This window comes from Artemia franciscana, chromosome 4 (genome assembly GCF_032884065.1).
Source record: "Artemia franciscana chromosome 4, ASM3288406v1, whole genome shotgun sequence".
NCBI lineage: Eukaryota > Metazoa > Arthropoda > Branchiopoda > Anostraca > Artemiidae > Artemia > Artemia franciscana.
In genome coordinates, this window is record NC_088866.1 from 19,590,761 (window position 1) to 19,603,618 (window position 12,858).

Sequence of the window (12,858 nt, forward strand, 5' to 3'; positions counted from 1 at the left end):
AAAGATGTTATTAGCTAATCAGCATATTGATATTTTTTGTGCTACAGAAGTTTTCCCAAAAACTCTCTTATAATGCTTGAAGATTCCAATATTGCAGTTAATGGTTATGAAGTGTTTTCTAATTTTCGTTCGAAAGGGTGCAGGAGAGGCACTGTTAATTATATGATGAATAATTTTAAAACTAAAATACTGAGTTTATTTCCTTATATTGATATTTATCCATGGGTGTAATGTGTAGCTGTTGAATGTCAGCTCCCTGAAGAGACATTAATTGTTGGAAATATTTATCAAAGCCCCTCTGCACCTAATGCTAATGATTCACACCAAGTCGTGGCTGATCTTGTGAGTAAAATAGCTTCATCTAGTTCAAATTTTGTTTTCATCACTGGTGACTTTAATATGCCAGATGTAATATGGGTTGACGGCTATGGATTCACAACTCCAAACAACCCTGCCCAAAAAACTCTGAATTCTGTAGCAAATCTTGCCCTCAATCAACTGATTGATCAACAAACCCATTATGGAGATGGTCAAAACACAAATAAACTTGACTTGGTATTTACAAATAACCATGACACAGTCACGTCTCTCAAATATTTACCTGCCATTGGTTCTAGTGACCACAATTGTGTTATGTTTTCGATGCTGGTTTCCACTAGGCCAAGTAATATGATAAAAAGATCTTATACAGATTATGATGAAATCCGAGAACACTTGTCTGAAATTGATTGGCAATTATTGACTGTTAGTGATAATGGTGATGATTCGTGGTTCAATTTTAAGTCATGCTTGCTTGCAGTTGACAAGCAATTTGCTTCCATAACATACACAGAGAAAACCAAAACACAAAACCAAGTCACAATATAGCCTCAGACCCGGATTCCCTTTTAAGATCTCGACTATCGCGCGTCAATGGACATGCTGACGACGTCAGAAAGACTGACAAACTAAACCTTATGGACCGAAGGGGGCTATGAATAGTCACCTGGAATGTCTTGACTCTGAATGCACCTGCGTCAAAGAACCTACTTTCTGAAGAACTTTGCAAGAACAAAGTGTCAATTGTAGGTCTTACAGAAACACGTCTTACCGGAAGAGGAGAAGAGCGAATAGGTAAAAGTGACTCATTGCTCTGGTCTGGCGGAAGCTCGAAAAGGAATGGTGTTGGCCTTGCACTATATAGCCTTACAAGAAAGGCCTTACTTTTACACGAAGCTGTATCTGACAGATTAATGAAGGCCCGCTTTAGACACAAGCATGGCAAGATGACTGTCACTGCTTTGTCCAGATGCCTTGCAACAGTACTCCCCCATGATATAACTGTTCTCCTTGGCGACTTTAATGCGATAGTGCACGATGATATGGGTGTATGGCGTGGCACAGATGGTCCTGTATCCCCCGACCCACTTAACGACAATGTGCTCCGCTTACTTGAACTGTGCCAATCTCACAACCTTTACATTACAAACACCTACTTCCAACGCAAAACTATTCATCAGTACACGTGGTATAGTAATGACCGTCGTACAAAGAAGATGATTGACTACGTCATTATTTCCAAACGCTGGAGATCATTGGTGAAGATCTGCAGAACTTACAGATCAGCAGAGCTTGGAAACGCAGACCATAGGCTTGTGTGCGCTGATCTTCGGCTTCGCCTCCATGCACAACAATCGGAACAAAAACCAGTCACTGCAGATATTGGGAAACTAAAGGAACCAGATACTCGCAAGAAGTGCAGTATCGAGATATTGAATCGCTTCGAGACCCTTGGCTCACTTAATAGCAGCAAAGATCGCTGGAAGCATTTTAAATTACAGACCAGCGAAGCAGCACAACTAGTGCTTGGCAAGAGGAGTTATCCAAAGAAATCGTGGCTAAGTAATGAAACACTGCAAGTATTAGAGCAAAGACGGAAGGCAAGACTTCTTGGGGACATGACCACATATCGAAGGCTCAATGGAGTGCGGAACAGACTCATTCACCGGGATAGAACCCAGTTTGTTGCAAGGAAAGCCGATGAAATTGAGCTAGCTGCAAAAAAGAAAGATATGGGCAGCCTATTCAAGCATCTCCGAGATATCACTGAAACTAAAACTCCCACCTTGGGTGCCGTCCTGTCCATGGATGGTGCACTTCTTTCTGACGAAGGTTCTTGTCTTGAGCGGTGGAAGGACCACTTCTGTTCGCTCCTCAACAATACTGGTCCGTCTGCGCCTCCTAATGATAGTCCCAGCCAACCTTGCAGTCAAAGACCTGGAACAGATGTTCCTCCAGATGAGCCTTTCAGCCCCTCAGAAATTGGGCATGCAGTAAAGAGACTCAAGAATAATAAAGCTGCTGGTAGCTGTGGCTTAAACTCAGAGCTGCTAAAATATGGAGGTCCTGCAATGCTCCTGTTTCTACACACCCTGTTGTCTACAATTTGGCAAATAGAGATAATTCCCGAGGATTGGCGGAAGGGTGTCATCATCCTCTTATGGAAGAGAAAAGGCTCAAGAAGCGACTCCTCAAACTACCGGGGAATAGCCCTACTGTCAGTCCCTGGCAAACTGTTTTCAATGGTCCTGCTAGATCGATGTCGGAGCATCATTCGAAAAATCCGACGACCGGAGCAAGCTGGTTTTATGTCGGATCGTTCAACCATCGAGCAGATTTTCACGATTCGACAAATAGTAGAGAAGACCACAGAGTTCCGACAGAAAGCATTTATTGCCTTCGTTTACTTCCGTGCTGCATTTGCTCAGTCGATCGAAAAGCTCTTTGGCGGATTCTAGAGTGGACTGGCCTACCTGAGAAATATCGCAGACTTCTCAAGGCGCTTTACCATGGGACGGAGAGCTGTGTACAAGTAAATGGTCGGCACAGCCCGTTCTTTAAAATCACGACAGGGGTGCGCCAAGGATGTGCAGTGGCCCAAGAGCTCTTCAATGTCATCATAGATTACGTTATGACAAAAACCACTTCACGTCTCGGCTTTGGGCTCAAATTTGGAGATCATACCCTCACAGATGGATTTCACCGATGACTTGGATATTCTGGCGGACTCCATGAAGCAGCTGCAGGAAACGCTCCGAATTCTGCGAGAAGAGGCTGCCAAAGTAGGACTACATATAAACTGGAACAAAGCTAAAATAATGTCCATAGACCCGTCTTCTCCTGCTGTTAACTCTCCAGTTAGCCTGGACAGCACCACTAGCATCGAGGTTGTTAAAGACTTCACCTACCTGGGCTCCGTAATTCCTTCAAATGGCTCACTTCTCCCCAAGCTGCAGGTGATATTATCTAAAGCGTCTTCTGTCATGGGTAGACTAAATCGTCAGCTCTGGCGAAAACCAAACATCAGTCGCACAACGAAACTGCAGATCTTCAACGCTCTAGTCGGCTCTGTGATGCTTTACAGAGTTGAGACATGGCAAGCATCAGCTACAACCCCCAAGAAAATAGACGTATTTCATGCAAAGAGCCTGGGGAGGATTGAGGGCCTACGATAGTCTGACTTCGTCAGCAATGAAAAGCTTCTGCAGCTCACAGAGCAGTCTTGTTTTCGACTCCAGCAACCGAGCGAACCTTACGATAGTTCGGACATCTGCTTTGAATCCCACCACATCTACCCACAAAGATGATCTATGACTTCAACCCTATCAAAGTTGGTTGGAAGCGACCTCGCGGCCGACCGAAGAAACGTTGGTCCGACAGCCTGTCCGAGTTCTTGACGATGGCAAACATCAGACAGGGCGAAAAGCAAATACTCGCCATGGATCGAGGTGGGTGGAGGAGGCAGACGTCACTCTCTACGCCAAGCAGTGCCTGGCAGGAGACTTAACTCAAGTAAGTCAAGCCATTTTATACTAAAGAGGTAAGAGAAGGCATTAAGAGTAAGAATAATGCATGAAGAAAATACAAGAAATCAAAACAGGAGTATCATATTGCTGATTTAAAGAAATACTGTAACAAGCTGAGAAATCTCACATGTAAAATCATAAGTGATTATGAAGTAAATACAGCCCTTAGTGCAAAAACAAACCCCAAAAAGTTTTGGAAGTATAGTTCAAGGTCTAATCCTAATAGACATAGAATATGCCAGCTTATACATCCTGATGCTACTGTGCTTGATTCCCCTGCAGACATCGCAAATTGTTTAAATATCATATTTGCCACTAATTTTTCTCATTCCGTTCTAGTATCTCCTCCTCCCCCTTTCCCAGAATGGAACCATGTCCACGAAATGCCATCTGTTGTGATTTATATGGATGCTGTTCTCATGCGCCTGAATAAGTTGGATCCAAACAAGGCCAAGGGTCCCAATGGCATTCATCCACGTTTGCTGAAAGAAGCTGCAGCTCTTGTTGCCATGCCACTGGCTGATATTTTTAAGATATCCATAAGGATGATGGTGATACTAGCTGATTGGAAATTGGTCAATATAGTTTCAATTTTCAAGAAGGGAGATAAAAATAACCCTGAAAATTACCGGGCTATTAGTCTCACATCAGTCATTTCTAAACTGCTCAAAAGTATTTTCAATGTTGCAAATATTAATCACCTTGAAAAAATGGCTTACCGTCAAAATTTCAACATGGTTTCAGAAGGAGTTGGTCCATTGAGACGAACCTGATCCAGTTTTATGATATAGTCACTAAATCAATTGAGGAAGGTAAAGCAGCTGATGTCCTGTTACTCGACCAAGCCAAGGCCTTCAATAAAGTTGTCCACAAATATCTTTTACATAAGCTCCATACACATGGAGTCCATGCTGACACTGTGGAGTGGATAAGATTGTTTCTGATTGGCCAAATCCAGAAGGTCATGGTGTACTCTGACGATGGAGACCCCATATTTTCAGAGCCTGCACCAGTTATAAGCAGGGTACACCAGGGAAGCATCCTTGGCCCCACCCTCTTCTGTATATATATTAATGATTGTGAGGATGTTCAACAAAACCTCATCACTCTCTATGCTGATGACAGCAAAATAATTGGAATTGCCAATAGAACCCTGCAAAATGACTTGCATACTCTCTCCTTATGGGCTTCCACCTGGATGATGGAGTTCAACCCATCAAAATGCAAAGTCCTTCACATGGGTCCCCACAACAACCAGGTTTCATATTTTATGCTGGATAAATTTGGCACACGTATCCAAGCTGAGGCTGTTGAGAGTGAAAAAGACTTAGGGGTGATTGTTGACAGGAAGTTTAAGTTCCATGAGCACACTATGTGACAAGTTGCTAAGGCCAACAGAGCCCTGGGACTAATTAAACGAACAATATCATCACGGCATCCTCTGATATTAAGAAAATTATATAATGCTCTTGCAAGACCACATTTAGAGTTTAGCGGCCCTGTTAAAAATCCTCAATATAAGGGAGATGTGGCAGCCCTAGAGAGCGTACAAAGAAGAGCAACTAAGCTTTGTGCCCCACACCGATAGCTTCCCTACCCTGAACGTCTGCATTGACTGAAGAAACCCACATTGGTTTACCGGCAGCACAGAGGAGATGTCATCTTTGTCAAAAAAATGCACCAAAATAACATGACTAACTAAATTTTTACTCCTTCCCTTGCCACTATGACACAAGGCCACTCAATGAAGCTACAACAGGAGCACTCCAGACACAGAGAGGACGAATTTTGTCTCAGTATGTGCTGTCTCAACTTGGAACAGTCTTTCAAATGAGACTGTCACTGGTGAATCAATTAATTATTTCAAAAATGCACTTGGTTTGGAGTGGAGTAATGTGGAATGAAGTACCAGTGGGACACCAAACCCCATCACACCCACTAATTGTGTCACCTCATCAATTCAACAGCAAGATGTTCTACAGGAGGATGCTGTCCACCTTATCTTGCTGTAAATGCGATTTAAGGTAATTTAAGGTAATCATGGCTCTTGCAGAGTGGCTCAGTGGACAATGGAGGCCTGCAACATATTTCTTCACTGTTTTCTTGCATCCTAAACAGCTTAGCATCTATTAATTAACAAAACAAACAAATCCAGTCTTTTTTACACAATTTCACAGCAAATCCCTTGTTTACTTGGCACAAAGCCACACACCAGTAGATTGGTATTTGTGCAAACAATGTAGTTAATGCAATTCTATCTTTAAAGTATCATAATTGTTAATCCTTGTAACTTGAAAAAATAGTGCAATTGATTTAGCTTATGTTCATGCTTCAAGAACAAGGTAAAATCCAGAAAAAGGTTATTTTTTGTTTGTCTACACTGAGTGAAAGCTAGTTGAATATTGAAAGCTAGTTGAACAATGAAGAAAAAGCTGTATATAGACATCTCTTATCCATTGGCATAATTTCATCAAAATCTTTGGGAAGGGGCAATGTTGGAGCTAATCTTCCAAAATCCAGTGAAAACTGAAAAATGAGCCATACAGGGTAAAGGTACCAAAGATTCAAGAGTGAAATTTTGGAGCCACTGTCAAAACTTTCCTTCAAAGTGGAATAACTCTTTTTAGCCATGACTTGGAGTGCCATCTCTTGAAGCCGTTTTTGTATTTCAATGATATGAAACGTTGGCATTATATCCAGTACACCCAAATAAGAAAAGAGCATTCCATTCAGTCAGTTTCCTTTTTTTGACAAGAAAGGGGCTCCCAACAATATTTCAGGTATGTAATGTTCAAACTGTTGTTACTTGGTTATTTATTGCAAAAAAAAAGGTTGGGATTAGCATCAATACATCTATTCTGAATTCTAGCCAAATTAACTTTTGCTTGATAAAATTAAATGAAATTGGCAACAAATATTACATTGACAAAAGTAGGTTCTAAGGGTCAAAAATTCTTGTTTAATGTAGTGGAATACCAGGCACACTAAAAATGTTCCTTCAGCTGAATTTGAACGTAGATAATGGCTTCTAGAAATGGATTTAGTTCTTTTGCTAATATCTTATAGTAGCTTTGTCAAAATTTTTGACAGACAGCAACTGGTCCTATCGAAATATAGGTGACTCTGTCAAAACTTCACTGAACATGTGAAACAGTTGAGAAATAATTGCATGTCCAAATTTCAGGGTACACTGAAAAAGTAACACTGAAACTCCTAATGCCAAAAATTTCAGAAATTCACATGGAAGTCATTTTTCCCTTTCCTTATCACTTATCAATAAAACTAAAAAAAAATATCAGATTTGGAAAGCCTTATTTTCTCAGATTGGGGGGGGGGGGCATAAACGTTGAGAACCATGTCCTATAAATATCAAAAGTGACTCCCTCAAAATCCTAACCTATGTTTTGGATGAAGCTGAGAATCTACATATAAAAATAAAATCCACTAAATCAAATGTAATGACAATAAACTTCTTAAATTTCTTGAAATCAACTCCTGTTTTCCTAGACCTTATCCCTTCTGAAATGCAACTGAAACATATTAAAATCCTTGGTGTCACAATTTCTAATAATCCTAACTAGGAAATATGGTTCTTGGCATTCGCCTCCCCCCCTCAGAAAATATCCTCCCAGAAAACACCCCCATAGAAAATAAGGCTTTCTAAATTCAAAAATTTTATTTGAGTTTTGTTTTTTTTTATTTTCCAAAGGGGGAAGGTATTTTGTACTTGTGTTTTGAATGTCCCTAGCTCAAGTTTATGCTGAGTAAAACTCAAGAACAAACTGGTTTCTTCATTATTTTCTTTCAGCTTAGCCTGAGACAAAACAAAGACAAGTTGCACTGAAAGCAGCTACTTCTGGAATGGTAAGGAGGAAGTTCTATCAATATCTTTCCAATCTTGACTATTGCCATGCAAAAGCCAAAAGAGGAAACAAAGTTCATAATAAGGCAATAGTCAAAGGTGGTAAGTCATAATCATTTTCTGGATCCAACTATGAAATTCTGCCACCTATTGGGCTGGAAGTTGAACTGCAGCTTGACAAATGCTATGTGGTTTTCTTTGGTTAGAAGAAAAGTGAGGTACTATATATTTTTGGTAGGATTCTGAACTTTCCTGACAAAGAATAGTCCAAATTAAAATTTTTCTAGTGGATTAGAATCAGAGATCACACTTTGAAATGGTCAAATATTGATGGCAATTACACTGTTAACAATGAACAAATCTTTCCTGGACTGTTAAAGCTGACAAGAAGTGGGCCATTCCAGATAGCATTTGGATATGCTATTCATGTGGCATATATGCAACACTTAGAAAAAGAAGATTAATGTGATCTAGGTCAAAATATTACACTCCTTATGATTAACAAATTTTGTTATAGTAAATACTATATATTTGAAACAATTCTGTTAGTTTCATTACTTCTACTTTGTGAATAGTGTCTTATACTATTAAACGTTAACTGTTCAAAAGTATACACATATTCCAAAAGTATTTTGACACACATTACGTTGGGTTCCAACTTGCATTTTATGTCAAATTTGTAAATGAAAATACTCTAATTTTTGGAAAATCAGAGTTTTGTGACCTTTTCAGATATAACTTCCAACTTCTCATAAACCAGTTAGATTCCTAGGCCTTGGTAAACCAGGGCCAGGGAGGGAAAGTTGCCTTCCTGCCCTATAGCACATATAACCCCTGCTTGTACACCTACTAAAGTCTTATAAATATCCCTACAAAATCAGGAAGACTCTCAAAGTTATATTTTAAACAAGAAAGAATAAGTATTATTTATATTTTGAAAATAACATTATGCAACCTTTGATTTAGAAATTTGGCCATTATTCTTCAAGAAATTATAGTGATTCTAACAAAAATTCTACTCAATTAAAATATAATATCAGTTGAGACTTCATCTTCATTTTCAGTTGACACTTCATCTTAAAACTGATAGTTAATCCTTCCATGACTTTTAATATTTGAAATTTCCTTAAAGACTGATAAACCAAAATCTCTTAATTTAAAACTAAAACTAATACCATAAAACACAAAGTCTTCAAAAAGCATTGAAAATGTACAATATCAGAGGAAATGCTATGGTGTTACCTGAAGTAAGGAGGAGCTACTTCAATGCTATAGCCTTCAAATGCTATATAGCGTTAACTGTAGTAAGGAGGTGTAAATGTCATTAATTTTTTTAATTGTTCAAGACTTAAATATCTTCAGTTTTTGGCCCAGAGGACCTCATTGAAGACAAAAAAATAAAAGAAAAAACTAGGGCTTCTCCTCAATAGGACCATGAAAGAGGCTACAAAAATGTTTAGAATGGGGATACTGGCTGGGTAAAGAAAAGGCAAAGGTTTCTTTTTTATTTGGATGAGGCTTGCTTTAACATTAACCAAAAAAGCCATACAAACGTTTTCCTTTGAACAGATTGGAACAGAAAATGTGTCCTTTGCCAAATGAAAAAAATATAAAAGGCAAATTTTATGTTGAGGTCATGGTCCCTATAAAAGCCATGGAGCCAAAGCCTTTACTTCAATTTGCTTATAACTTTCTAGGACTATCACATGGGCTAAAGAGGCCACACCTTCTTGTTGGGAGAAGAAAAAGCCAAAACTTTGTCCTTGATCTGTCAGATATTTGTAGCTATAAGTTTTTGGGGCAAGGGGAAAACATAACATTTATCTACAATTGAAGCTCTTGAGAAGGAAACATTTTAAGAAAACAATTCTTTGGCCTAGGCTAATTCAAATATACAATAAATTGTAAAAAGCATATTTTGAAGATGCTTTTACTAGGATTTTACTTAATATATTACCCCACCCCCTTATGGCAAATATATAGCCCAATGTATATGTTTCCTTTTTGTTTGTTTTTTCATTTCATCACCATTGATTAAATTAAGTAGAAACAAGTGTGATGCATGGCATCATGCATCATTGATTCAATGCTGATTTATGCTAATCAGTTTTGATTCAATTAAGTTGTGAAAAAGCACAAATTGCATAAGAAATATATACAATTTGGAACTTATATTTGAAAATTAGAGGGGGGGGGGTAATGTCCTGGAAGCAGTTTCAAAATGAGTGAAATTCTAGTTAAGTGACTTCTTGCTATCTCGGATAGGGGTTAGGTTAGGAAAATGAAACTTTCAGGGATGGGTCTAAAGGCTAAAGTATGTCACAGGAAGGGATTTTGAAGTGTCTACCTCCACTCCCTCTCCTCTAGAGGGTCCTGACCATTGATGACCTTTACAAATATGTATGTTATAAAAGTGAAACCTTGCAAAATAGATCTTCAGTTTGAATGAAGTACAACAAAATTGTTTTCAGCTTCCCAACTTTGCTCAATCCTAGTTTATAAGGTTTTAAAGATATGGAAATACATTTCCTAAATTTTTATGAAAAAAAAGATTTTTTGGCTCAGAATTCTACTCAAATATCAGGAATTGCATTTTCAGAACTAAAGGCAGAGAATAACCCACTGGTAACTGAAAATTAAGGTAAAATGTTGTTTTGTAAAAATTTCAATAGATATAGATCTGTCATGTAGGCAAATTATAGGGCACTCTAGAGGGAGAAGGAGTGGACTTATGCTACTGCTCGTCAGTGTGGATGTCAACATTTCCATCTGTACTTACACCTTTACATAATCTCCAACTGAAAGCAGCAGAAGTTCTTCAGTATACCACCCATATTTCTGTTGAACTTCTGAAGATTAAAGATATTCATACATTACACCTCTCTTTCATTGCGTTTCAGTATTTCCGTGGAGACCTTCCATCAAGTTTTTCCGGGCTTTTTGAAATTGTTCGAAATGTCAGTCCTTATGAAACTAGAAACAAGGATGATGTGCTAGTGCCATCCACCCTTGCAGTGCCCTCGGACTTTGGTCTGATAGTTACTGTCGGACGTGCCTGGAATTCCATTCCTGTTGGGATTCGACGGTCCTGTACCATAGGATCCTTCAAGAAACGGTTGAAGAATTTTTTAATAAAAAAAAAATAAATTAAATTATAATATTGATCAGTTATTTATATTGTTTAGATATCAAGATTTAATTTATTTATTTAATTATTTAGATTGAATTTATTTATTTAGATTTGGGTGGTGTGAGTGTTGGATCCTCGATGTATATATATTTTGTTATTTTTATTTATTTTTTGTAAGTAGGTGGTGCGGAGACCGGTTGTACTCGGGTGAGGATTGGTGAGTAGACTCTAAATATATTTTAAGTGTGAATGTAATTAATAGTTATTTATGTTTTGTTTTGTTGTTTTTTTTCCCAAATAACGGGCCATTGAGCCCTTTGGGATATTTTTTTTATAAATGAATGGATATTGGTAATAAAAGGAACTTGAACTTGAAAAAGAACTTGAGGTGGATAATTTAAGATACCTTCCCAGGATATACTTTAGCCTGTAGACCCATCACCGAAAGTTTCATTTTCCTAACCTAACCCCTTTCTGAGATATCCAAAAGTCACTAAACTAGAATTTTACCCGAAATACCTTCCTGTGACATACTTTAGTGGGTAGATTCATCCCTGAAAGTTTCATTTTTCTAACCTAAACCCTTTCTGAGATAGCAAGAAGTCAATTTACTATAATTTTACCCTGAACTCCAACTAAACTACTTATCCTAGCCTACCTCGTTTCTTCGTTTAGTTTCCTTAATAAAATATAATTAGTATAAATAGAATTTAACACAAATGAATTTTCCAAGACTAGTTTTAGCTGTTGTGGTTGTAGAGAAAATACGCTCGGCTTTCGCCCTCTGCGTCACCAAACAATAATTAAACTAAAATCATATAAACGAAAAGAACATACAAATCAAATAAATCAAATCATCTTCTCTTCTCACCCACTCTTGTGACTGGAAAAAAAATCAAATGAAATTACAACCAGATGAAAATCTTTGTTGAAGACACAAAAACTCCCAATGCCTCCGATATTTTTAACTCCTTATCTTTACTAACACGAGTGAAACCTAAAACGAGAGGAGTGGACGTCTTCAGGCCCAATGATTCAATTTTTCTGATCAGAATATTTCTCTCAGTTGTGAAACGAGAGCATTATGAGAGAATGTGATCTATTGTTTTATCAATATTTACACACCAATAAAAAGGGCATGACTTGCTATCTGTAAGACGATATAGTGGTTGACGAGATCTGGTCATTGCATGACCAGTTCTCAGACGGAAAATAGAGTTTGCAATTTTCCTATTTGGGTGGATAAGGTGATGTGGGATATAATACCCCTCAAAAGACAAAACATAAATATTTGCTGTTGCAATAGATGTATTATTAATTCTAAGAGAACTTGCAGCAGAGGTTATTAACTTTGAAGTTTCATTTAAAGTGAGAGCAACCTTCCAAGTAATTGGGTGGTGGATAGCCTGTTTTGCAATACTGTCAGCAATTTCATTTCCCGTAATCCTTATGTGAGAAGGAACCCAGACCATTTTCAGTTGAAGGCCATCAGAAGACATTATTTTCTGAATCTTTCCCTGTAGATGAACAATAATTGAAATAACTTTTCCTTGCCGCTTTTTTAGATCAGAAAGAACACTTTTAGAGTCAGAAAAGATAAGAAATGCGCCTGATCCTACTTCCAGCACTGTATCCAAAGCTTTTTGGAGAGCAAGACATTCTGCATGGAAAATGGATATTCCATCTGAAACTCTAATCCCAACTGATGAACCATTCCACTCAGAAAAAATGCCTATGGATGCCTTCCCATCATTTGAGACAGATCCATCAGTAAATTTCTTTTTTCAATTATAAAATTCAACCATTTTAGCTAGTGTAAGCTGATGAAGGATTAGAATATTCATTTTATTCTTAAGACAATCCATGCCAGGGATTTTTTATCTATAACATTATCATTGCTATTAGGAGGGTTGGGAGATATCTGGGTCTGACAAGAAAATATTAGGTTTTCAGGAACACCTATACCATTCAGCAAGGAGACCAACTTGATAACGGCTTGACTACTATATGTCTTCCGATTT

At 38.1% G+C, this 12,858-nt stretch overlaps 1 protein-coding gene across 1 annotated transcript; it reads left to right on the top strand.

Moving 5' to 3' along the window:
• The first annotated feature begins 1,265 nt into the window (after positions 1-1,265).
• On the top strand, positions 1,266-8,171 carry LOC136025720 (uncharacterized). The gene is made up of 5 exons (XM_065701703.1): positions 1,266-2,132; positions 3,012-3,306; positions 4,185-4,517; positions 4,637-5,178; positions 7,995-8,171. Exons 1-5 carry the CDS (start codon positions 1,266-1,268, stop codon positions 8,169-8,171), a joined length of 2,214 nt encoding a protein of 737 aa, XP_065557775.1.
• The last annotated feature ends 4,687 nt before the right edge of the window (positions 8,172-12,858 follow it).